The following is a 27,634-nucleotide window of genomic DNA, read 5'->3' on the forward strand; positions in this document are numbered from 1 at the left end:
TGCATTGACAAGAGTTTTTTTTGTAAACTGTTGATATTGGTAGTCTCCTTGTTAAAATGTTCTACATTTAACCAAGTGAAGATCAATATGATGACAGATCAATATATGCCGATAATCAGATTGCCAAGCTTTGATGACCATTAATGACAGCAACAATTATTTGAGAGGAGTGAGACTATCACTCACATACAATGAATAAAGACACAGTCAGTAGATGTGAATCTGATTGCGATTTAACTTTATTCTACAGAGTTACTTTAGGGCTTTGGATAGACTTCACCACAGCAGAGGGTTTCAGAGGTCCATATGAGAGCTTCACTCTTCATCGTGCCCTTTCTGTGATGATAAAGAATTAGGGAATAGAGAGAGACAGATCAGAAGATATTGGTAAGCACTGGTCAAGCTTTATGTAGATACAGTGGAAATCTAGACTGTATTCAATCAAACCTGCCATAGCAATATAATAGTGTCTTTGTTTTCAAACTACTGCCTATGAACAAACACTTCCTCTTTCTGAAAACGAAAAGCATCTACTTGTGAAGGGAGTCTACCTAGTAGATAGTAATAGTGTTTTTTTTTACAGTGCCCAAAACTATTCTGTGTTTTCATTTCACAACCGTGATAATACAATTGCCGGTTCAATTAAATGTAAAGTGATGAAAATGTGTCCTAAATCTGAAGTCCTGGATTATTCAATATAAGGTCCTAGATGTGTCACTTAATACATTTTAAAACACTGATAAATTACCCCGATTTTTATATTTTGTCACTTCGCATAAGTGTAACAGTTGATGAGCCTTCAGCTACATCCTCATTACCTCCTTAATCCAATCACTAACCAATCACCTAGGCTGCATATTTATGGGGAAAACAAGCCCACGTGTCAAGAGACATAACTGGGACTAACTGTAAATGTTAGACTGGATGGCTACGTACTTTTAAAATGTTGTAGTAACATTTCACAAGGTAAGTAACACAATATAAAGGTGTAGACTTATCAAGACCTAAATATGGGAACCATCTCTCATAACAGAATACTGTAAACAGTGTAATTTGGAATCACTTTGACTAACCAACTGACCACCAATTTGCCTTAAAAGTCTTATTACGAACAAGCGTTACAAATACAGAATACAATACTATATGACAAATACAGGCCTTATCTTGACAAAGTCTGATGCACTATGATAATACTGTTATAATAAAATATATTTGAATGCAGGTTTGGTCTGATATTTTGGGGTCAATAAGACTTTTTCAGTATTAATGTTTACATCTGCTTACATAGTCACTTACAAAAAATATTTTTCCACTTTTGCTTATGATTTTGAAATACTAGAATTAAAACAACGTTTGTTTTTACATAATTATATTATGCACACCAAAAATTAAGATATTCAAGAATCAGAAAATTAACTTAGCCTCACTAACCTTGGAACCAACATCACGGCTCTTGGCACGCAGCTTGTTGACCTGAGACTCAGCGATGTCGGCCCTTTCCTCAGCCTCGTCCAGCTCATGCTGTATTTTGCGGAACTTGCCCAGATGGTTGTTGGCCTGCTCCTCCTGTGACATAGAAAGACAACAAGCATCACAGCTAAAGCAGAGACCGATACTATCATACAAGCAAAAGATCCCCAATATTGTAGGTAAGTCCACACTTACAGCTTCCTCGGCAGATCTCTTGTAGGCTTTCACTTTCAGTTGCAGCTTATCCACAAGGTCTTGGAGGCGGGTCATATTCTTGCGGTCCTCATCAGTCTGTAAAGACAGAAGCCATAGCGAATAGCAGTCAGTAGATGTAAAGCACACATCTATGCATGCCTGTCATGGTAACAACAATAGAAATAAAAGATCACCTGGTAGGTGAGTTCCTTGATACGCCTCTCATATTTACGAATTCCTTTGATTGCATCAGCACCCTTCTTCTGCTCACCCTCGACCTCATTCTCCAGCTCCCTCACCTGTCATAACATAAAAATAACATCTAGGCTATGTAACAGGGACCATTATTGCTGTTTTGCATATGGCTCCAATGCACAGTATGTACATCTACTGTAAAAAGCATACACTCACCCTGTTCTCCAGCTTCTGAACCTGCTTCTTGCCCCCCTTCATGGCAATTTGTTCAGCCTCATCCAGGCGGTGCTGCAGGTCCTTGATGGTCTGCTCCATGTTCTTCTTCATTCGCTCCAGGTGAGAACTGGTGTCCTGCTCCTTCTTCAACTCCTCTGCCATCATGGCAGCATCAGTAATGGCCTTCTTGGCCTTTTCTTCAGCATTTCTGCACTCCTGGACTGCCTCCTCCACCTCAGTCTGAAGCTGGTTTGTGTCGGCCTCCAGCTTCTTCTTTTGGTTCAGCAGGCTGGTGTTCTACAGATGGAATATGTTTCCACTGTTAAACAGTGAGACAGTCCAGAGGAAATGTACAATACATCAGTAGCATCCTATTAATAAGCACCCTAAATAATCATTTTCACACCTGTGAGTGCAGCAGCTGCACCCTCTCACTGATGTCCAGCAGCTCTTGCTCAGCTAGCTTGCGGCCTCTCTCAGTCTGTTCAAGACAGCTTCTAAGCTCCTCCAGCTCTGCCTGCATCAGATTGTTGCGTCTCTCTACAATGGCAATGTTTTCCTTCAGATCATCATTGGAACGAAGAGAGTCATCTAACTGGAGTTGGGCATCCTAGAAGAGAAGACATTTGTATAATGAATTAGTCAATTGCTCATAAAATGTATATTTACATTTGAGTCATTTAACCAACACTCCTATCCAGATATAGACCAAAAAGAATTTACCTTTAGATGAGCATGAACACTCTTAAGCTGTTTCTGGGCCTCTGATGCCTGCCTGTTGGATTGGCTGAGCTGGATTTCCATCTCATTGAGGTCTCCCTCCATCTTCTTTTTCAGCCTGAGGGCCTCAGTCCTGCTCCGGCACTCTGCCTCAAGAGAGCTCTGCAGGGTATCAATGGCCCTCTGCAGATTCCTCTTGGACTGCTCCATCTCCTCGTCCTTCTCAGTCAGCTTGCGCTCAATATCAGCCTTTACCTGATTAAACTCTAGCTGGGCTCTCAGAATCTTACCCTCCTCATGCTCCAGAGAAGCCTGTTAGATCGTAACGGTTCGGGTTTATTATAAAGGCATACAGTATAAGTATGTATAATATATTATGACTTGATTCTGGACAGAGGGAACCTACCTCAGCTTCCTCCAGAGCAGATTGGATCTCACTTTTCTCCTGTTCCAGCTGTTTCCTTATTTTCTCCAGCTCGTGGATGCTCTTTCCTCCTTCACCAAGTTGCTCAGTAAGGTCGGAAATCTCCTCTGTGATGTTAAGGCCATACAGTGGCATTTAGATTGCTGTGTTGACATTAATGAAATATATACATCCCTGTAATGATAGCCTGACAGCTTACCTTGGAGGTTCTTGTTCTCCCTCTTCATTGTCTCGAGCTGATCCAAAGATTCCTCATAGGAGTTCTTCAGCTTGAAGAGTTCAGTGCTCAGAGACCTGGCCTCTTTCTGGGAGCTCTCTAGCTCACACTGAGACTCCTCATACTTCTGCTTCCACTCAGACAGAACCTGTTGGAAGCGATCAAACAAAAATGTCATTTGAAAGAAAGGATCATGAACCTATAATTTAGCATATTTATCTATGGCTTAAAGAGTTTACTTTGTCAAAGTTTCTTTGTTTCTTGTCCAGAGCAGCAGCAGCAGCATTAGACCGTTCCACATCCACCATGAGATCTTCAATCTCATTCTGCAGTCTGTGTTTGGTCTTCTCCAGGGAGGAACACTTGGCGTTCACTGCCTCCACAGCTTCTTCAGCATCCTGCAGACGCTGAGCCAGTTTCTTCCTGGATTAAAGAATAATAAACAGGAGATATTTAGTGCCTGCAGTGACATTTGTTTTGCTTCATAGGTAAATGAACATTTGATGATACTTTACCTCCCTACTAATAGCTGCGTGGTCAGCTATCAGACAAACTTTTTGTTCGTCTTACATTTTAGAAGAAACATAACACAAACAGAAAGCCTATCTGCTAGAAGAGAAACAGTGTATTTCCTTGAAGAACATTTTACTAAAAGAGGGAATAAATTACTGCCATGATTTCTTACTTGGCTTCCTCCAGCTCCTCAGTCCTCTGAATGGCATCAGTCTCGTACTTAGTTCTCCACTGAGCCACCTCAGAGTTAGCCTTGGACATGCCACGCTGCAGCTCAGCCTTGGCCTCCTGCTCCTCCTCATACTGCTCTCGGAGCAGGTCACCATCATGTCGAGCAGATTGCACTGCATGGGCTAGTGCATTCTTTGCCTGGAAGACAAATATTTTCACACATTTTGTATCATTAGCTAAGGATGACGTGATAGATTACAGTATATTATATAGCTTTGGGTGAACATATTTATCTCTCACCTTTGTCTCCTCCTCCAGTTGTCTTTTGAGGTCCTCAATCTGCTGAGTGTAGGACAGCTTCCCTCTACTTAGCTGAGATACAAGGGAGTCCTTCTCCTCAAGCTGCCTGGAAAGCTCCCCTAGCGAAGTAAATTACGAAATTGTTAAGAACAATTTCACTGCCTTGATCCATGTGGAGGAAGGCATTGTTTTCTAATATTGACGATCATTTGTCATACGAGATAACAAACTTACCATTCTCTGTCTGCAGCCTAGCTTTACACATGCTGAAGTCATTGATACTGCGCATGCCCTCCTCATACTTTGCCCGATATTCACTCATCTGATCTTCCAAGGTCCTGCATGCCTTCTCTAAATTGGTCTGAAATAAAGTGCATGATATAAAGATAAATGTGAGTTTTTAAATAATCCATCATGCATCACATTTGATGAGAAACATAAAGACCAGATAATGAAATGGGGTCATACCTTGGACTTCACAATATGTTCCATGTTGGAGACAACATCATCAAGTTCAAGCCTGAGCTCGCTCTTCTCCTTCTCCAGTTTCTGCTTCACTCTCTGCAGGTTGTCTATTTGTTCCCCAAGGTCAGCGACACTGTCAGCTTGTTTTTTCCTGAGTGTGGCAGCTGTAGCCTCGTGCTGCAGAGTTGCCTCTTCAAGGTCTCTGCGGAGCTTCAGGAACTCATTCTCCCTCTTCTTGTTCATCTCAATCTGGACAGATGTGGCTCCACCAGCCTCCTCCAGCCTCTCACTGATGTCCTCCAGCTCTCTGGCCAAGTCTGCTCTTTGCTTCTCCACCTTGGCTCGGGCAGCTCTTTCTGCCTCAAGCTCTTCCTCCAGCTCCTCAATTCGAGCCTAGCGAGGGGAAAAAGATTGTACGATTCTTTTGAGGTGACTTAAGTCAAAATAATGTGTATTTTCATCGTTACACATTCATGGTTACACATTCAATTACACATGATTCATTACCTGAAGCTCCTTCAGTTTCTTCTGCAGCTGAATGTTAGCTGCTTGCTCATCTTCTATTTTACTGTTCAGCTGGCTGACCTCAAAGTCTTTCCTGTGGCCGAAAGGCATTTTTTTTGTTGCAAATCAACAAATATAGGCATGAATGATATAAACTGGGATTTTTTTTTAAAACTTACTTCTTAAGACGCTCCTCTAGTTGCTGTTTATCATTCTCCAGGTCCATTAGACTTTCCTGGGTCAACTTCAAGTCTCCCTCGAGCTTCCTCTTGGCTCTTTCAAGATCCATACGGACCTTCTTCTCTTGCTCCAGAGAACCCTCAAGCTGGGGAACATCATCATAAAACTCACTACTGTTTTATCCATTCAACTTCTGATGGCTACATGAATGCTGTATTTCTATCCTTTATTGCTCGCAATACAACATCAAGTACTCACGTCATCAACTTGTTGCTCCAGCTTAGCCTTTGCCTTTGTTAGAGTGTTGACTTTGTCCTCCTCACTCTGCAGGTCATCCAGCGTTTGCTGATGAGCCTCCTGGAGAGCTTTCTTCTCCTTGGTTAGCTTGGCAATGATTTCATCTAGAGCTGCCATTTCCTCAGTCAGGTTCTTCACCTGTGAATAGGAAGTGAAGGTTGAGCAAACAACAACATAAACACAGTTTTTATTTGTTTTTTAAATATGGAGGTGATAGTGACCTTGTTCTCAGTGGCATGCTTCTCCTTCTCCACTTTAGCTAGAGTGAGCTCCAGGTCATCAATGTCCTTCTTTATCTCAGAGCACTCGTCTTCCAGTTTCCTCTTCTTAGCAGTCAGTTCTGCATTCATCTCCTCTTCATCCTCCAGTCTCTCAGTCAGCTCTTTGGATTTAGCTTCCAACTGAATCTTGTGTTTGATCAGTTGTTCACATCTTTCCTCAGCATCGCAAAGATTATCTTGCTCCTATTTTGAAAGGTTTCATTAGTTTAATGACAATTTTCAAGTATTATTGCAAGGATCACAATTCTGATGCATATTACTTCATTTACGGGATGATATATTTAACTCACCGCCTGAACTGAAAGCTGTAAGTCATTTTTCTCTTGGAGAAGAGAGACCATTTTCTCCTCTAGTTCCTTCCTGCGAGCCTCAGACTTTGCATAAGCCTCTTTTAGCTTCAAGAACTCATCCTTCATGTTGGCCATCTCCTTCTCAGACTCAGCAGATTTCAGCAGAGGCTTGATCTTAAAGAATAGTTTCATCCAGGGCCAATTCTTGACCCCCATGAAGGCACGTACATTCCATTGGATCACAAGTAATGCATCTCTGTGAACAATTACAAATATAGTTTAGCAGATATTGCATGGAACTACAATGTGAATTCGACATAGATATCAAAGTCATTTGTGACTGTTTATGCTTACCTTCGTTCAACAATCTTCTGGAATTCAGCTCTAGCCAGCAGACCGCGTGCTCTGGACTGGATTCCAGTGATAATGAGGGACAAACGGTCATCTCTCATCTCCTCCAGCTGACCAAGTAGACCAGCCTTGAAGAACACCTTAAAGAGATTTCAAGTAGAGCATATCTAATTCACCTCCCTATATACAGAATGAACCCATATTGTTGAATGAATTAATAACATTTGGGCACTTTCACTTTAGCGAAATATTCCATTGGAAAATATATGTATATTTGCTTCTTCATCAGAATATGTGTATATTGTGCATGATCATCCTTATAAAAGTTATACCTTAGTGTGTCCAAATCTGTATTGAGTGTGATCAATATCCAAAGACCCAAGTAATTTCTCAGCTCCTTTCTTGCTGTCAATAAACTGTCCTTCAGGGATGGCAGCAGGATTCAGGATACGGTATCTATTTGAAGTATTACATAGTCTTGAATATAATACATATTACAAAAGAGGACCTGTTTCCCAATTCAGTTGAACCTATGTATTGTATACCTCTGCTTGAAGTCTCCATACAGGACCCTATTGGGAAAGCCTTTTCTGCAGATCCTGATGCCTTCCAGCACACCGTTACAGCGCAGCTGGTGCATGACCAGAGGATTCTCCATGGCCCCAGGAGTCTTGGTCTCATTGGGGATGATGCAGCGCACAAAGTGAGGGTGAGTAGACCTCAAGTTGGTCATCAGCTTGTTCAGGTTTTCCTGTAGAAGCAATAAAACCATGCATGTAACTGTAAATCTGAATAAATATACACCACAGTTTGATGTGTTTTTTATACTCACCCTGTGCAAGGCAGACACAGTCTGAAAGGATGATCCCTTCTTCTTCTTTCCACTAGCCTTACTATCATCAGCTGAGAAGTACAATGGATATAAAATAACGTCTTAAAAATGTACTTTATCTTATTAGGTTTATTTGACTGGGACAATGCCTATTGAAAAGGACTGATCTAGGTGCTTTCAGAACTGGTTTATATAAAAATTAATAATTTGCATACCAGCATCTGTTCCAGCATAATTCTGGAAGAGCACGGTCAACAATTTGAGGTTAGACTTCTGGAACAGTCCGACCACAGTCTCATTCAGTGGATCCTTGTTCTTCACCAGCCAGTTGAAAATATTGTAGTCCACAGTACCAGCATAGTGAATCAGGGAGAAATGAGCCTCTGGTTTCCCTTTCATAAGCCTGGGCTTCTGGAAGTTGTTGGATTTTCCTAGATGGTTGTCGTAAAGCTTGGATTTAAAGGTAGCATCGCTGGCCTTGGGGAACATGCACTCCTCTTCAAGGATGGACATGATACCCATTGGCTGAGGGGAAGACAAATATGAGCAGTGTTACTGATGACCTGATAACATTTAGATGTGTGTAGGTGCACTTGTCTTATTGAAAAACATAACTATTCCTTACCTTTTCAATAAGGTCAATGCAAGCCTGCAAGTCCATGCCAAAGTCAATGAACTCCCATTCAATTCCCTCTTTCTTGTACTCCTCTTGCTCCAGCACAAACATGTGGTGGTTGAAAAACTGTTGCAGCTTTTCATTGGTGAAGTTGATGCAGAGCTGTTCAAAGGTGTTGTACTGCAGCAGAAAGGTGAACTTAGTTTTACAACTTGGAAGTATCACGAATAGATTGAGGTAAAAAAAAAGGGATTCAAGAATCATATAGAATATCACTTCAGCTCACATCAAAGATCTCAAACCCAGCGATGTCCAATACACCAATGAAGTACTGGCGAGGCTGCTTGGTGTCCAAGGATTGGTTGATTCTCACCACCATCCAGAGGAACATCTTTTCATACACTGACTTTGACAGTGCACCAATGGAATAGTTCACCTTTAATGAAATAGAAAAAAACATTCTTGTTATGGTTATGAACCTTTCCTGATTAACATTGAGCTCTGAGTTCTTTGTGTTTTCAGATCTTTGTTATAAGTTATTTCTGGCTCACCTGTTGGACAGTTTGCCCCTTGGTGACCCACTCGTTCCCTACTTTGACCCTTGGGTGACAGAGACCCTTAATGAGGTCAGCAGAGTTCAGGCCCATCAGATATGACACTTTGTCAGCATCTTAGGATAAATCAAATGAAATGATGCATTAGAATATTTGTTAACGTACTGTCTTTAAGATGTATCATCAACACCGAGGTTTGTTTGCTTAATAAAGTCCCCCTCACCCTCAGTGCCATCAGCCTCTGCCTGCTCCTCGCGCTGTTTCAGCTTGAACTTCATGTTGCCATAGTGCATGATAGCACCAGTCAGCTTGTAAATGCCATTCTTCTCCTCCTGAGTGAAGCCCAGGACATCAAAAGCTTCCTAAATTAGAAAAAGAGAGAGATAGTATGCTACCAGTGCACCAATAAATACATGAAGGTAATATAGTTAAAACAGATATGGCGCCAGATGAACCAACCATCGATATTTACTCACATCAGTGGCACACAACTCATCACCATCATCGATGGAGGCTACAGTTGTCTCTCCTTGGGAGATGAATTGGTAGTCATAGGGGTTGTTGGTGATGAGCATCATCTCTGAAAAGCAAAATGTCAGATTCGGTAAAATCCAGTGACATCCGAGCAAGGATATGTTTTAGTTAGTACATGGATGACAGTATTCTTTATTTACCAAGCAACTCTGGTTTCCTTTGGGACAGAATCTGGTAGAAAATGTGATAGTCTCTCTCAGCCTTGAGCTGGAAAGTCACACGGGACTTCTCTAATAGATCTGTAAAAATGCAAGGCGGAAAAGTTTATTGAAGGAAGCAGTTAACATGATTGTATATATGAGAATAGTTGATAGTTGATTTGAATATTCCTTACAGGTCTCAATGTCTGCGGAGGCTAGCTTTCCACTAGCAGCAAAATGAATTCGGATGAATTTGCCCTGAATAAAAGTTAAAGAGAACCAATCATTCATTTTGGCATACAATTAACATACATAGTGAGTATATTATGTGCCTTGTATCATATGTTGTATGTTTTCAATGGTAGTGTGGTCACAATGGTCTGTGGACAGAAACTTACAAATCTTGAGGAGTTGTCATTTCTAATGGTCTTGGCATTACCAAAGGCCTCCAGAGCTGGGTTAGCCTGGATGATTTGATCTTCCAAAGTCCCCTGGAAGTATTCATAGCAGTGCTTTGATTACAGTAATGAAGGGTAAAGTGCCATTAGAGAACATGTTATCTGTTAATTCAACAAGCTAACCTTTTTCTCAGAGGCTGTGTCCTTCTTTCCTCCTACAGCTGCAATACTGGCGTAGTATTGAATGACTCTCTTGGTGTTGACAGTCTTCCCAGCACCAGATTCTCCGCTGAGGATACAAATACAGTATATAACAGTAAAATAGGCTCAAAACAAATGGAAAGTATCTCAAAATGCAAAATTCACTCTCAAATGGCCAGGCTTAAGAACTGAACATAGATGCATCATGAAATAAATGTAACTAATAACTTAGTTCAAGGCTGCCTTCTGACTGATTAAAAAAGATTCCAGAGCAATCAGAATGCTGTATATTTTACATTTATATTTTAGTCACTCAGCAGACGCTCTTATCCAGAGTGATTTACAGCAGTGAGTGCATACATTTTCATACTTTTTTTCATTCTAGTCCCCTGTGGAAATCGAGCCACAACCCAGGTGTTGCAAGCGCCATGCCCTACCAGCTGAGCCATGCTCTACCAGCTGAGCCATGCTCTACCAGCTGAGCCATGCTCTACCAGCTGAGCCATGCTCTACCAGCTGAGCCATGCTCTACCAGCTGAGCCATGCCCTACCAGCTGAGCCATGCCCTACCAGCTGAGCCATGCCCTACCAGCTGAGCCATGCCCTACCAGCTGAGCCATGCTCTACCAGCTGAGCCATGCTCTACCAGCTGAGCCATGCCCTACCAGCTGAGCCATGCCCTACCAGCTGAGCCATGCCCTACCAGCTGAGCCATGCCCTACCAGCTGAGCCATGCTCTACCAGCTGAGCCATGCCCTACCAGCTGTGCCATGCCCTACCAGCTGTGCCATGCCCTACTAGCTGAGCCATGCCCTACCAGCTGAGCCATGCTCTACCAGCTGAGCCATGCCCTACCAGCTGAGCCATGCCCTACCAGCTGAGCCATGCCCTACCAGCTGAGCCATGCTCTACCAGCTGAGCCATGCTCTACCAGCTGAGCCATGCTCTACCAGCTGAGCCATGCTCTACCAGCTGAGCCATGCTCTACCAGCTGAGCCATGCCCTACCAGATGAGCCATGCCCTACCAGATGAGCCATGTCCTACCAGCTGAGCCATGCTCTACCAGCTGAGCCATGCTCTACCAGCTGAGCCATGCTCTACCAGCTGAGCCATGCTCTACCAGCTGAGCCATGCCCTACCAGATGAGCCATGCCCTACCAGATGAGCCATGTCCTACCAGCTGAGCCATGTCCTACCAGCTGAGCTACACCCTAAAGTGCAACAATTCAGCTCACTATTCCATCATCCCCTAAAAACCAGCCATACGAAGAAAAAAATATTGTATATTCTTCATTAGTCTACTTTTGATATAATCCCACAAATGTTGCATGTCAACATTCAAGTTTTCAAGATATAATATCACTTTTCTCCTGACGCCCAACATCAAACAAGAGCAAGAAGTTCAATGCAAACACAATGTTAGCTCTATGTGCTTTTATTTTAGCGTGGATGGTCAATCTCATCGATCTCAGCCAAGTCCTTTTCAATTGGTGAGCTGTGTAAGACCGTACCAGCTTTTGTGAAAAGCCATGACCCATTATATCACCATTAATATTGCCTCTATCCACCAATGCTGGCATGCATTGACTGTTCAACCTTAATTTGCCCTCAGCCCCCAACCAGGCTTCAATGTTATTTTAAGTTCCTTCTTCTTTTCAGGAATCACAGGATGCCAGTCACTGAATTCAAAGTGCATGTTTTATCCACTGTTAATCAGATGTATCAACACAACAGTCCAAATTGAGGTAGTTAAAATAACACAAATATTTACATGTCATTGGTTTTTCAATGCAATACTTTCCAATGACTCCATCCATTTATCACAGTATACAGCCACATTAAGCTTCTATACAGTAGCAACACTTTGATGTCACTGTCAGACAATGTAAGAGCTAAAAATAGACTAATTCAGGAGAGAACTCACGTGATAAGAATGGATTGGTTCTCCCTGTCTGAAATAAATATAAGGGCATGGTCACATATTTTTTAAAGAATACACTATTATTAGTACCGTAATGTTTGAATATCTTTTGGGTGAAAGTTGAATAAGATATTCTAAGTCATCGTAGTGAGTTTACCTGTCAGCATGTACTGATAGGCGTTATCGGAGATAGAGAAGATGTGAGGAGGAGCTTCACTCCTCTTCTTGCCTCTGTAGGCTGAGACCACCTCCTGGTTATATACTGGCAGCCACTTGTAGGGGTTGACAGTGACACAGAACAGCCCGGAGTAGGTCTGTAGAAACAGGAAGGAGTCAAAATAGAAAAACTGAAAGTACATATTTAATAGAGTATGATAAAATACAGAGCATGATATTAGGCCTACATTTATTATTGTGAATACTTGTCCTTACCAGATTGTTGTGCAGTTGAATCTAAGATTGGTTGGGTATACAGTGCATTCGGAAAGTATTCAGACACATTTACTTTTTCCACATTTTGTTACGTTACAGCCTTATTCTAAAATGAATTGAATAGTTCCCCCCCCCCCTCAGCATGATGATGCCACAACCATGCTTCACCGTAGGGATGGTGCCAGGTTTCCTTCAGACGTGACGCTTGGTATTCAGGCCAAAGAGTTCAATCTTGGTTTCATCAGACCAGAGAATCGTGTTTCTCATGGTCTCAGAGTACTTTAGGCACCTTTTGGCAAACTCCAAGCGGGCTGTCATGTGCGTTTTACTGAGGAGTGGCTTCCATCTGGCCACCCTACCATTAAGGCCTGATTGGTGGAGTACTGCAGAGATGGTTGTCCTTCTGGAAGGTTCTCCCATCTCCCCAGAGGAACTCTGGATCTCTGTCAGAGTTACCATCGGGTTCTTAGTCACCTCCCTGACCAAGGCCCTTCTCCCCCGATTGCTTATTTTGGCAGGGCGGCCAGCTTTAGGAAGAGTCTTGGTGGTTCCATCAATGCTGCAGAAATGTTTTGGTACCCTTCCCCAGATCTGTGCCTCGACACAATCCTGTCTCGGAGCTCTACGGACAATTCCTTCGACCTCATGGCTTGGTTTTTGCTCTGACATGCACTGTCAACTGTGGGACCTGATAAAGACTTTTTATTTATTTAACCTTTATTTAACTTATTTAACCTATATAGACAGGTGTGTGCCTTTCCAAATCAGATTCAATCAATTGAATGTACCACAGGTGTACTCCAATCAAGTTGTAGAAACATCTCAAGGATGATCAATCGAAACAGGATGCACCTGAGCTCAATTTCAAGTCTCATAGCGAAGGGTCTGAATACTTGTGTAAATAATGTTTAAAACATTTTTTATGGGGTATTGTGTGTAGATTGATGACAATTTTGTAAATTTTTTATCCATTTTAGAATAAGGCTGTAACGTAACAAAATGTGGGAAAAGGGAAGGGGTCTGAGTACTTTCCGAATACTCTGTATGAGTCTTAAGAATACCAAAAACGTGGCAAATATCAAAAACAAAAAATTGCTTGTTGGGTGTTTGGCTGATAGACTATTCAATTGAATTAGGATTTATTAGAGGTAGTACCTCTTCAGGTCAGAATATCTACTTTGTTTCATTCCACAGTGTTAAGAAATTGAGAATAAATCCAGCATGTGTGAACTCACGTAGATCATCCATGCTGCATAACGCTCTTTGAGGTTGAACAGCACAGCTGGCTCATGAAGGAAGGTAAACATCGCCATGTCTTCAATTTTGTCAAACTTTGGCGGGTTCTGAGGGTGGACATCACAGTCCTTCACAGTCACAGTCTGTAAAATGAAATGATCAGAGTCACAAAAGCAAGTACTGTTGAACTATTTGTCAGTCATTTTAAAACAGTTGTTCACCAACAGTACATCAAAGAGGAGTATTAAACATTTAGATTTCACAATTATATATTTTTTTACAGTAAATGTAACACACAAGTTTTTAGATCCAGTAGTTTCTGGCATAATTGTTGTCATATTACATATAAAGTAATATTTTGTTAAAATATAATCTTATCATCACTAGTTGTCCTGATTGAGCAGCTCTCTCACAGCTTACTAACCTTCCCATTCGCAGTGTCAGCGGTGACTTTGTCACCATCTCTGCTGGTGATGGAAGCCTTCACAAATTCCACTTCGGTGTCAGGCACAAAGCATTCCTTCTTCATGTCGAAGGGACGGGTCTGGGCCTCCAGACGCTCCCTGTCTGACTTCCTCAAGTAAGGGGCTGCGGGCCCGAACTCTGCCATATGAGCGTCTCCCATGATTTACTGTGTCTAGAGAAAGGAGAGGAAATCAACTCCATTATTTATTTATTTTTATTTAAAGAAATTAAAGAGCTATTTGTTGCATGTTTCCATTTATTCCATATTATATCAGGCATCACTGAAATAACAGAATAGAATTTAATAAAATGTTTTAGATTTTTTTTAATTCCTTTTGCTAATTTTGAATGACTTAATTTAATTTCTGATTTCCACATATTCAATTGATTCTAAGGCATCATTTCTGAAATAGTATGACTTGATTTAAAATTAAACATTTTAACAAAGGTTATTAATACAGAATCAATAACACCCTGATATGATGTTAAAATTCCCTTACCACACCAACCCCTTTATAGAAGACTGATGGAGGTAATGGTCCTGTGGAAACAAAAACACACATTTTAAACCATATTTACCCTTTCTAGCACTCACCTTTTTCGCACAAAAAGGAAGATTATAGCTCCAGCATCACGTCTTACCTTGCAGTAGTATGGTGGCCTATTGTGGTCCAGACCATGTGTCCTCTTTATAAATGAAACCTCTCTGCCAAATATGGATATGCATCTCAGGGACCAGGAATGTTATTGTGTCTGTGTTTGGTTGGGGTACAAGAGTGGTGGGGGTTAATGAGTGTCGGAAAGCCATGTACTGTAGAAATCACCGGGTAGAGGTAGTCTTATCAGTGAGGGTGTCCCTGAAGGCTCCATATTAGGTGATTCGTGGAGTGTTGTAGTTAATCATAAATATATTCAAGCAGTGAGAGGAAGTCAACTCCATCTTTAAATAGTCAAGGGATTTTGTCAGCAATCTCAAAATTCACTCATAAATAGCAGATTATGTAGTTTCTTTCATGTTATACAATCTTGCAACAGAAAATCCCTTGTAATCTAACTAGTTCGCTTGCATTGTTGGACTCCATCTCAACTGAATACCATCTCAACTGAAATTCAAAGCTTGAATTGAAAATAGAAAATGTACATGTCAGATAGGACCTGGGTGGTCTACATTTTCCAACTGCAGAGCAGATCTGGTTTTAATGATGTTACTTAAATTACAATTATAATGTTCCTTTCTTAAGGAAGAAGAAAAAATATATCTATATTTTTTTATCAATATGTTCATTTGTTTTGATATAAAAAAATTATGAAGAAATAAGATGAACAGATGCTAGTAATTGTAGGGGAGAGTCGGGACAACAGAAACAATCTACAGTTATGAAATGCACACTGTGTATGCCCATTTAGGTTCTGTTCCTGCTTAACAAGTTACAGCCAAATACATCTCACTATTTCCTTTATGGGTGTCACGATCGTCTTGCTGAGAGAAAGTGGACCAAGGCGCAGCGTGTGCAAAATACATTCTCTTTTATTGTAGAGAAAGGGAAAAAAACACGCAACAAACACTATAACAAACTGAAACAAAACAACAAACGAATCGTGAAGCTAATAACGTAAGTGCACACACAGGCTACAAACGTACAACATAGACAATTACCCACATTAACCCAGTGCCTATGGCTGCCTTAAATATGGCTCCCAATCAGAGACAATTAATGACATCTGTCTCTGATTGAGAACCATTCAGGCAACCATAGACACAGCTAGACACCTATATTAAACACAAACCCATCTACTCTATTTAACCCCCTAAACCATACAACCACCCTAGACACTACAAAAACACATACATTCCCCATGTCACACCCTGACATAACTAAAATAATAAAGAAAACAAAGAATACTAAGGCCAGGGTGTGACAATGGGCAAATGTTTGTTTTTTAGGGGTGAAAGTAGTTTTTTCCACCGGCTGTATTTTTCTTATACTGCCCTGCGCAATAATGTCCAATAATTCAAACAAGCATAATTTTCATCACTAAACATTGACATGAATGACATGTGTCACTACTGTTGTCTCTTTCTAGTCACATGAGGTTTTGTCATGGCTGCTGGGTTGGGGGCAATTGTAACACAGTGTTAAAATGTCCCTGAGCCAAGCAGCCAAATTATGAAAACAAGTGATTTTAACTTAAAGAATGTATGAATTATACGTTAATTATTGAAATACTATCTTTAAATAGCCTTGGGGTCCTGTAGAGAGTCAAAGAAGTTGTAAACAGAATCAATCTCGGCACCGTGAGATTATTCAGATGTTTTGAGAGGAACCGAATTGCCATGCACACACATGGGTTTTACTGTAATTATTTATCATGTACCGTACATAGAAATATGCATATTTCTTGCAAAATAATTACATACTTCTATGATAATATGATAATTCATAAACATGAATATTTTTGAAGTGAAGTTAATTTATTTGGTTTATTTTTTAGGTGTTCCATTTGACCCCAGTCTGGACTTTTCGGATTAAAATCAATATTGTGATTCGACCGTCTTATGTACAGACATATAAGTGGTATGAATGATTAGGAGACAGATGTAAGTTTCTTATATCAAAAAATGACTGGTCTAGTTCAAATGGTCTCTGAGCAATAGTAAGTAAAATACAAAGTAAAATACAAAAACTGTTACAATTTCCCCCAGTCTCCCCTGCATTAAAGAGCAAATATTTCAAGAGAATTCAAATTATCCACATGTCTCAGATGTCTTACCGTGGCACAAGGATAATTATTTGACTACTGGTATTTTTCTGAAAACACAAAGGAAGATATTGGATTTCACAAAGGGATATTTAAGAAAAAGATGTCATGACAAGGTTTTCAATTTCCCAGAGGGCTTAAGAGGAGTTCATGTTCGACATTGGTAACATATTGTGTTTTGTTATCATAGCCATAGACGTTGTGGAAGCATAAGCAGCAATATAAAATAGCCAATGGGCCGGTCTAAATAAAGAACATTTAGGCAGCAATATTAACCAGGCGGGAAGTGTCATGCAACACGGACGGAGGTCTGTCACAGGTGACAAGCTTTAGATTTCGCTGAAATATCATAGTAATGATACATAATGGAGGCAGAGGCAGTAACTGCGGATTAGTACGAGGCCAAGGTCATTGGCCTTGTTGATGTTTATGTTGATACTATCTTAACATTTTGATATATGTAAGTTAAAAAAATTGGGATAAAAATCTAACATTTTAGATAGTATAAACAAAATGTTGACTGGAATGGGCTTCCATAGGTTCTCCATTATCACCTACCAACAGCCAGTTAAAACTCTCCCCTTAACTGCAGTCTTGTTGACATGGCATTGTGTCTGAGGACAAAGATAACCCTGTCAAATTCCTGCAGAGTGCCTCTCACTGATTGAGGAGGACAGCTTGTGAGTCATGGTGGGTTTTAAGCTTTCAGTGTCCAGCCATTGCCTACGTGTAGGATCAACTGTAGCAGATGACCATACCCAACAAAGGTTTCTTTCACATAAAGAGAGAGTGACAGTTGTATCTTGTAACCCATCAATATGTTATGTTACATTTATGGTGTGGAGTCAATGCTGAGCTGTGTACGGTCAGGGTTATGGCTGGTTTTCTCTGAGTCAAAATATTTACATCCCGGGAATTCTGTCCATCACATTTGATGACGTGTAGAAGGAATAAAAATAATAAAGTACTCCCAAAGTGAGGAAAAGCAATGAAATGTAACTACTAAAAGTAAAATAGAATGTTAGTAACTTCCACTAATCGTCACAGCCTTTCAAAAGGTCAAGAGGTTAAAGATGAGTCAAGTGCTGGTAACAAGTTTTAAGATTATTTATCTTCTGATAGCTTCCCCAGGCCTGCAAATGACAGCTGGCGTTAGGGTGGCAAATTGAAGTGAGAAATGCCATGCCACTGCTAAAGACCCTGTGAAGATAAAATTGACCTTCCTATCACTCTGCCCAAAGTCAAACCAGCACAGACTAAAGGAAACATGAGAAAATATAAGACAGCTAGATGCAAATGGGGCATTTTAGTTAGTTTAATTCATTAAAATGAGTGACATACAGTAGTAGACTTGTTACGTGCACCATCACCATACCTACCTCCTACACACATGTATATACGTTCATACACTCAAAGGTTTTAAATATTCCACTTGTCCAACCCCTTAATTGTGCCTATCACTTGTAACATTCTGTTCCTGAGTGCTCTTTGAGCCCTATTCACAGGAGTCTATTGTAAAGTGGCTGTTCCACTGGATGTCATTAGGTGAATGCACCAATTTGTAAGTCGCTCTGGATAAGAGCGTCTGCTAAATGACTTAAATGTAAATGTAAATGAGTCCAGACACTTCTTGACATTTTAACCTTATATGAACAATTGGCAGGTTAACAACACCATGTATTTTATTAGCCTGACGGCTCTGCTTTGTCATTGAGTCATGGATAACTGCATACATGGAGTGTGTCTGAAAGTGGGCGTGTCAACAGAAGTGGGAGGATCAACAGAAGTAGGTGTATGGAAAGCTAATGGGCAGATTTGTTGCCACTCAAGACAGTTTTGCGTGGCTGTTTGGGCTACACGACGAGTCGATTGTTGACAACTGCAACTAGCATTTTAGCTAACCCTAACCCTTTTCCTAACCTTAACCTCATTCTCCTAATCTGCCATGTTAATTATCCTAACCTGCTACAATAATTCTACTAACCTGCTACATTAATTCTACTAACCTGCTATGTTAATTCTCCTAACCTGCTACGGTAATTCTCCTAACCTACTATGTAAACATTAAGTTGACCCGCTGTGCACCTGACTATGGCCGGTGATGTTATACCCATCGCTGTTGATCCACCCACTGATGTTACACCCATCGCTGTTGATCCACCCACTGATGTTACACACATCGCTGTTGATCCACCCACTGATGTTACACACATCGCTGTTGATCCACCCACTGATGTTACACACATCGCTGTTGATCCACCCACTGATGTTACACACATCGCTGTTGATCCACCCACTGATGTTACACACATCGCTGTTGATCCACCCACTTCTTTTGCAACGCCCACTTTCAGACCCACTCCAAGTATGGATTACCCATACTTGCTGTCATTCTCTACATACTTCAGTCTGAGACTGCCATCATTGAAGTTGTTTGTGCTGACGATAGGCACAAGGGGCATTGTACAAAACAAAATAATCAGCGATTGGATCGTCTGTAATCAGTCAAAGCCAATGACAAATTTTCAAACCCACATGTGTTCTAGCTCTGGCTAAACCCATCGGTTTCTGAACCAATCAGACAGTCCCGAATGTGTTCACATTGGGAGACGTGTTGGGGAGGTACTCAGATCCAAACTTATTGCAGAGAAGAAACTAACGTTCGTGGGCGTGGCGTAGTGTTTGGCCAGAGCAAGGAGTGTGGGTAGCCAGGCAAGTATTTTATAGGACTGCCTTGTAATTGCCCTCAAACTCAAAGAATGAATGCAATGCAATGAATCTGTAAACACTTCCTAAGGGCAAATAGTTATCATATATTTTAATAGCAGGGAGCTACAAGTCACCACAAATAGGTGTGAACATGTACCTTTATCAAGCATGTTATTTAAGAATAGCAACAATAGCGACCATAGTGGGGAAAAAACATGTTAGATTGTTTAGTCGTTTAAATGTCAATCAATGTGTCATCATGTCATGCCACATTTATTTTTCCTAATCACTTATCAAATACATCTCTGTACACTAATCCTCAACAGATATTTTCTCCCCACAGCTACTGTACAAGGTGTCAGCATGTTCACTGCTGATGGATTCCTGTTTCTCCAATGGGGGTTTCTGATGGCCACAACACTGTGTTGACAGAAGTGACAGAACCTTGGCGAGGGACAGCAAACAGCACCAGGACAGAGACCAACAGGCACTGACTACTTAGTATTTTTACTATGGTATTTTATGAGAGACTATGATGTCAAAATCAATAGGCACAAAATGAAATGCAGAGTGGCAAATTACACAAAATGTATATTATTTTTTATTGAATTAGAGGATGTCAACCTTGCTATCAGCATGAGGATATCTGTGGGTGCAGAGGGAGTTAATATACCTAGTTGTTCTATTATCATGATCCAGACACTATGTTTGTTAACAGCTATACTATTTCTTAAATATTAAACTGTAAGAGTGTGGACTAGATGATCAGATCTGTAATGAACAAAAACGAAACATGCAACAATTTCTAAGATTTTACTGGAGGCGGCTTATGATTGGAGACAGTTAATGGTAGAGAAATTAACATTAATTTCTCTGGCAACAGCTCTGGTGACATTCCTGCAGTCAGCATTCCAATTGCACTCTCCCTCAAAACTTGAGACATCTGTGGCATTGTGTTGTGTGACAAAACTGCACATTTTAGAGTGGCCTTTTATTGTCCCCAGCACAAGGTGCACCTGTGTAATGATCATGCTGTTTAATCAGCTTCTTAATATGCCACACCTGTCAGGTGGATGGATTATCTTGGCAAAGGAGAAATGCTCACTAACAAGGATATCATAAGGTGAATGCACCAACTTGTAAGTCGCTCTGGATAAGAGCGTCTGCTAAATGACTTAAATGTAAATGTATGTAAACAAATTTGTTGTAAGGGGTGCGTGACTGGCTGCAGGGAAGTCAGGCGCAGGAGAGCAGAACTGGGTAAAAACCGGAGCAGTTTAATAGCAAAACCAAAGGCACCCAAAACAACAAAATATGGGTACAAAATAACCCGTCGCGAAACAGTCAGAGTGCACAAGCACTTTCAAACAAACAATTCCACACACAGACATGGGGGGAACAGAGGGTTAAATCCACGACAAGTAATGAGGGAATGTAAACCAGGTGTGTGGGAAAACAAGACAAAACAAATGGAAAATGAAAGGTGGATCGGCGATGGCTAGAAGACCGATGACGTTGACCGCCGAACACCGCCTGAACAAGGAGAGGAACTGACTTCGGTAGAAGTCGTGACATTTGTGCACAGAATTTGAGAGAAATAAGCTTTTTGTGTGTATGGAAAATGTCTGGGACATTTTATTTCAGCTCATGAAACATGGGACCAACACTTTACATTTTGCTTTTATATTTTTGTTCAGTGTATATTATTTCCAATTTATATAAATTTTGACAACTTATTTTTTAGATCATAAAAACTTAAAACATTGTTTTAATGGCACTTTTCCAAAAACATTGTATCAAACACAGCCACAATCGAGAAGTATTGTTGTTGAGGAGTGGGATAGGGATTTATTGTGACAGACCAGCTGCTAGTGTAATTATGCTGCATGGCATTGTGAGTAGCCTTACTATCTGAGGTGGTTTATTGCATGAATTTGACACCCTGACTCTTGATCTTTCCTTAATGCTCTATTTTGAGAACAAGAGAGTTGTTTTATCTCTCTCTCTATTTTAGCTATCATCACCTCACATTTCAAACACTTAAGCCCACTCAGCCAACCCTCCCGCCCACCCACACCCCATGGCTTTTCTGTCTGTCCACCCCTGCTTGGCCTCTCTCGGGTTCCCTGCTAACTCAAACCTTATCCCAATGCCAACGTCAAAAAGGGTGCTTGACCTCAGGATCTCAGATAGCCTCATCACCCTCCAACTCTGAGATAGTCAAGGATATAGATAAGTGACTATGGTAAGAGTTGGCTAATTAACTAGGTAATCTCCTACCTTTATCAGAAATCAAGGTAAGACCCAGACACGTCAAATTGACAATGGTTTAATATTCCAACATGGGCAGGCAATAGACAGGTCAAGGCAGGCAGGGGTCAGTAAACCAGAGGTGGGGCAACGGTACCGGACGGCAGGCAGGGTCAGGGTAGGCAGAGGTCAAACAATCCAGAGGTGGGGCAAAGATACAGGTCGGCAGACAGGCTCAGGCTCAGGGTCAGGACAGGCAAGGGTCAAAACCAGGAGGGCAAAAAAAAGAGAAACTGGGAAAAACAGGAGCTGAGAACAAAAAAGCTGGTTGACTTGACAAACAAGCAACGGACAAACAGAGAACACAGGTATAAATACACAGGGGATAATGGGGAAGATGGGCAACACCCGGAGGGGGGTGGAGACAATCACAGGGACAGATGAAACAGATCAGGGTGTGACAACCTTATACACTTTTGTTTATTTACGTAAAAATAGGAAAATATTATAAATGGTAAAATTATTATTATTATTATTAACGTCTTAAAAATGTCAGCAAGCATTCAACACGTGGGTGCGTATGGAAACAGTAGACAAAGGGCTGTGAGACATAGGTTTGACTCTGGACACATGAAAGGTGGCATGTATATGAAGGGTACGGGGCAACAGAAGACGAACAGCAGAGGGGCTAATAATCTTGGAGGTGGGAAATGGGCCGATAAACCGGGGGGGGAGTTTGCGGGAATCCACCCGGAGGGGCAGATCTTGGGTGGATAGCCATACCTTCTGCCCGAGACAATACCGGGGAGCCGGGGTCCGATGGCGATCCGCTTGTCATCGATACCTGGAGGTGGTCTTGAGGAGGGCCGACCGGGCTCTCCTCCAGGTACGACGACAGCGGCGGATGAATGAACATCTGGGCAGAAGGTACGCCGACCTCTTCTTCCTGTTCGGGGAAGAGCGGGGGCTGATACCCCAGGGAGCACTCAAATGGAGATAGGCCTGTGGCAGAGCAGGGAACAATACCGGGGTGTTGCGGGCATACTCAACCCACACCAGCTGCTGGCTCCAGGAGGTGGGGTTGGCAGAGACCAGGCAGCGCAGAGTAGTCTCAAAATCCTGGTTGGCCCGCTCCGACTGGCCGTTGGACTGGGGGTGGAATCCAGAGGACACGCTGGCCGATGACCCAATGAGAGCGCAGAACGCCTTCCAGAACCGGGACAAGAACTGAGGCCCCCGGTCGGAGACCATGTCCACGGGCAGTCCATGGATCCGGAAGACGTGCTGCTCCATGAGCTGGGCCATCTCCTTGGCCGCTGGTAGTTTGGGGAGAGGAATGAAGTGAGCGGCCTTGTAAAACCGGTTGACCACAGTCAGGATGGCAGTGCTGCCCTCAGACAGGGGGAGACCCGTGATGAAATCCAGGGATATGTGGGACCAGGGATGGTGAGGGACAGGCAGTGGTTGCAGAAGACCAGCCGGAGCTTGCCAATGAGTCTTATTCTGAGCACAGATCATGCAGGGGGAGACAAACGCGGCGACATCTGGAAACCATCGTAGGCCACCAAAGCGTTGTCGCACGAAGGCCAGGGTCCGACGGGATCCCGGGTGGCAGGCAAGCCTGGAGGAATGGGCCCACTCCAGGACCGCAGAGCGGACAGCGTCAGGCACAAACATCCGATTATCAGGGCCCCTCCCCAGGGTTCGGCTGGGACCACTGCGCCTCCCGGATCTGTTTCCCTATACCCCAGTTGAGTGCCGTCACCAGGCACGAGGTGGAAAGGATGGTCTCGGGCTCCAGGATGGTAACCGCGGGGCTATAGTGGTGGGACAGTGCATCCGGGCTTGACATTCTTAGATCCTGGCCAGTACGAGAGGGAGAAGTTGAACTGTGTGAACAGCAGGGCCCATCTGGCTTGCCTGGAGTTGAAGCGCTTGGCGGTGCGGAGATACTCCAGGTTCTTGTGGTAGGTCCACACGATGAATGGATGTTCCACCCCCTCCAGCCACTGTCTCCATTCCTCCAACGCCATCTTCACCACGAGAAGCTCACAATTCCCCACATCGTAGTTCTTTTCCGTGGCATTGAGGCGGTGGGAGAAGAAGGCGCAGGGATGTAGCTTGAGATCCAGGGCAGAACGCTGGGACAGGACCGCCCCCACTCCGACATCAGAAGCATCGGCCTCCACCATGAACTGACGGGAAGGATCCGGATGAACCAAGATGGGAGCTGTGGTGAAGAGATGTCTAATTATATATATTTTTTACAATGTTCAGCTATAGCTAAAGTAGAAAATCCATAATCAGTAGTTCTACTTTACCAAAGCTTGCAGCAGCTGCACCCTCCATTGACATCCAGTAGCTCTTGCTCAGCCAGCTTGCGGCCTCTTTCAATCTGTTCAAGACAGCTTCTTAGCTCCTCAACCTCTGCCTGCATTAGATTGTTACGTCTCTCTACAATGGCAATGTTCTCTTTAAGATCATCATTGGAATGGAGAGAGTCAGGTACAGGTACCCCCACCACACTCCCCCCTCTCTCCCGAGCTTTCACTCGCCTCCAGGACACATGCACGGACTCTGAACTTACAATGGCTAGCCCCAAGTCGTTATATTGTTTTCTTGTGCTTTATGCTATTTGCCTCAAGGCTCCTGCATGCTTTATTGACTATGAACTTGCTTGTTTACCCAACCTATTCTAGAGAAATAAGCTCCCATCCTATTCTAACCACCTCTCGCTGGCTTTGTATTCATGTTACCTGATGAAATTTCTGTACAATATGATCTTGTTGCCTTCTAATGCACATTCAAATGTCATAAATCAACACTGCAGAGCTCTCCCTGTTCTCTGCCGTGCCCTGATTGTATTACTGCTGATGATATCTGGAAATGTGCATGTACACCCTGGCCCATCTACTGTTGCTATCCCCAATTCTGACTTGTGCTCTGATATCTGATTCACTGATTTCTGTTCTCATAAAAGCCTGAGGTTTCTGCCGCTCTAATCCAGATGTGTTGGTCATTACTGAGAAGTGGTTAAGGAAGAGTGTTTTGAACACTGATGTTAACCTTCCTGGTTATAACCGGCCTGTACCCTACCCGCCTTAAGCTCTCTCCTGGCCCCTTACACTAAGTCTGAATTTGTCCTGCTAGGTGACCTAAACTGGGACATGCTTAAACCATCTGACCAAGTCCTAAAGCAATGCAACTCCCTAAATCTTTCTCAGATTATTACCAATCCCACAAGGTATGACTCCAAACACCCAGAAAAGGCTACTCTCCCTGATGTTATCCTCACAAATAATCCTGATAGGTATCAGTCTGGTGTTATCTGTAATGACCTTAGTGATCACTGTTTTACAGCCTGTGTTCGTAATGGCTGGTTAGTGAAACGACCTGTCCTGATTTGTCATAGGTGCTTGCTAAAAAACTTTAATGAGCAAGCCTTCATTCATGACCTGGCCTCTGTAAATTTGTATAGAATCAGCTCTGTCGAAAATGCTTGGACTGTAACGCTCGTCCTCCTCCTCGTCTGAGGAGGAGCAAGGATCGGACCAAAGCGCAGCGTGGGTTGAATACATACTTATTGTTTTATTAAACGAAGACGGAAAAACACTTGAACAAACTACAAAACAATAAACGATGTGAACAGACCTGAACTTGAGAACATAAAACATGAACGCACGAACAGGAAGGAACAAACGAACGAACGAACGAACGAACGAACGAAATGAAACAGTACCGTGTGGCGAACAAACACTGACACAGCAACAATCACCCACCAACAAACAGTGAGAACAGCCTACCTTAATATGGTTCTCAATCAGAGGAAACGTAAAACACCTGCCCCTGATTGAGAACCATATCAGGCTAATACAATGAACCCAACATAGAAACACATAACATAGAATGCCCACCCAGCTCACGTCCTGACCAACTAAACAAGGCTAAAACAAAGGAAATAAGGTCAGGAACGTGACATGGACCTTATTTTAATTTTATTTTCAGTGGTATTGTTCACAAACAAAAAAATTAGAATTAGAAACAGGTTCACCCCCTGGTTCAACTGTGATCTTGCAGAGTTACTCCACCTCAAGAATTCCATTTGAAGAAAGGCACATGCATACTCAGGCTGACTGGCTCTCGTTCAGGCAAATCAGAAATAAGTGCACTCAAACTATCCGGAAGGCCAAAGTTAGTTACTTTAAGGAGCAGTTCTCTCTCTGTGGGTCTAACCCCAAGAAGTTCTGGAAATCGGTTAAAGACCAGGAGAATAAACCCTCATCCTCACAGCTGCCCATGTCCCTTAATGTTGATGATGTGGTTGTTACTGACAAGGAGCACATGGCTGAGCTGTTTAATCACCACTTCATTAAGTCAGGATTCCTATTTGACTCAGCCATTCCTCATTGCCCGTCCAACATTTCCTCATCTCCCACCCTTTCTAATACGACCAGCCCCGATGCTCCTCCCTCTTTTTCCTCTGCCCCGCTACAAAGGCAGGCAGTCACTGAATCTGAGGTGCTAAAGGAGCTCCTTAAACTTGACCCCCAAAAAACATCTGGGTCAGATGGTTTAGACCCTTACTTCTTTAAAGTTGCTGCCCCTATCATTGCCTATCTCTGACCTTTCAAACCTGTCTCTCCTCTCTGGGGAGGTTCCCATTGCTTGAAAGGCAGCCATGGGGGGGGGGGGGGGTCAAGCTGATCCTAACTGTTATAGGCCAATTTCTATTTTCTCCTGTTTATCAAAAGTGTTGGAAAAACTTGTCAATAATCAACTGACTGGCTTTCTTGATGTCTATAGTGTTCTCTCTGGTATGCAATCTGGTTTCTGCTCAGGTTATGGATATGTCACTGCAACCTTAAAGGTCCTCAATGATGTCACCATTGCCCTTGATTCTAAGCAATGTTGTGCCGGTATTTTTATTGACTTGACAAAAGCTTTTGATACGGTAGACCATTCCATTCTTGTGGGCCGGCTAAGGAGTTTTGTTGTCTCTGACGGGTCTTTGGCCTGGTTTGCTTAAAACTTCTTGCAACTATAGGGGGTGCTGTTCCGCATTAGTATTTTTTGGTCTCCAAATTAAACTGCCTCGTGCTCAATTCTTGATCGTACAATATGCATATTATTGTTATTATTGGATAGAAAACACTTTCTAGTTTCTATAGCCGTTGGAATTTTGTCTCTGAGTGGTACAGAACTACTTCTACAGCACTTTTCCTGACAGGGAGTCAGATTTCAGAAATTTTGACCCCTGATCTGGGGTCGGTTTTAAGGTGCCTGTAAATGCTATGGAGAAACCGACACTGCCTACGTCTTCCTCTGGGTGTCAGTACGTCATCACGCTTTGAATGGAGTCGATTGCACAATCAGAGCCACTATAAAACAACAAAACGTGGAAGTACCGTCCTTTCCCTTCGCGCGTCTTACGCAAGATGGACATCGGACTTGCCTCCTTCCAAATGGTTGTTTAGCCAGTGATATTTCTCCGGTCATGTTTTTAGTCGTTATAGTTGTTAAAAACATCATAATGTAGTTAATTTGAACCGTTTTATAGCAATTTATATCCGTTTAGTGCGATTTTGAGGAATTTCTTTGTCGTGCACTTTGAAGCTTTGGTCACGTTTCGGGGTCTCGGTCGATGTTAGTGGACATTTCGAAGGACAGAGGACATCTATCGACCAAAAGAAGATTAGACCCAAGAAAGGATACATTGCCCAAGAATCTGATGGAAAATCACCTCATAGTAAGAAATATTTAATATGATAAATCGTTGTTCTGTCGAAATATTTTAAA

The 27,634-nt window shown here is 42.3% G+C and overlaps 1 protein-coding gene across 1 annotated transcript; it reads right to left on the minus strand.

Annotated features, from left to right (window-relative positions):
• Positions 1-221: 221 nt before the first annotated feature.
• On the minus strand, positions 222-14,925 carry LOC139559510 (myosin-6). The gene is made up of 39 exons (XM_071375579.1): positions 14,762-14,925; positions 14,620-14,660; positions 14,079-14,291; positions 13,654-13,797; positions 12,144-12,300; positions 11,990-12,017; positions 10,047-10,152; positions 9,864-9,956; positions 9,660-9,723; positions 9,466-9,564; positions 9,268-9,371; positions 9,015-9,153; positions 8,789-8,907; positions 8,524-8,673; positions 8,247-8,417; positions 7,837-8,146; positions 7,622-7,692; positions 7,335-7,540; positions 7,122-7,245; positions 6,793-6,929; positions 6,439-6,694; positions 6,089-6,331; positions 5,829-6,005; positions 5,570-5,715; positions 5,394-5,484; positions 4,890-5,279; positions 4,656-4,782; positions 4,422-4,540; positions 4,123-4,319; positions 3,677-3,860; positions 3,420-3,585; positions 3,203-3,327; positions 2,800-3,108; positions 2,483-2,686; positions 2,077-2,373; positions 1,860-1,964; positions 1,666-1,761; positions 1,432-1,566; positions 222-336 (listed from the first exon to the last, which is right to left on the minus strand). The coding sequence occupies exons 3-39, from the start codon at positions 14,277-14,279 to the stop codon at positions 316-318; spliced, it is 5,811 nt and encodes a 1,936-aa protein (XP_071231680.1). The 5' UTR covers positions 14,280-14,291; positions 14,620-14,660; positions 14,762-14,925; the 3' UTR covers positions 222-315.
• Positions 14,926-27,634: the final 12,709 nt, after the last annotated feature.

Source organism: Salvelinus alpinus, chromosome 30 (genome assembly GCF_045679555.1).
Source record: "Salvelinus alpinus chromosome 30, SLU_Salpinus.1, whole genome shotgun sequence".
NCBI lineage: Eukaryota > Metazoa > Chordata > Actinopteri > Salmoniformes > Salmonidae > Salvelinus > Salvelinus alpinus.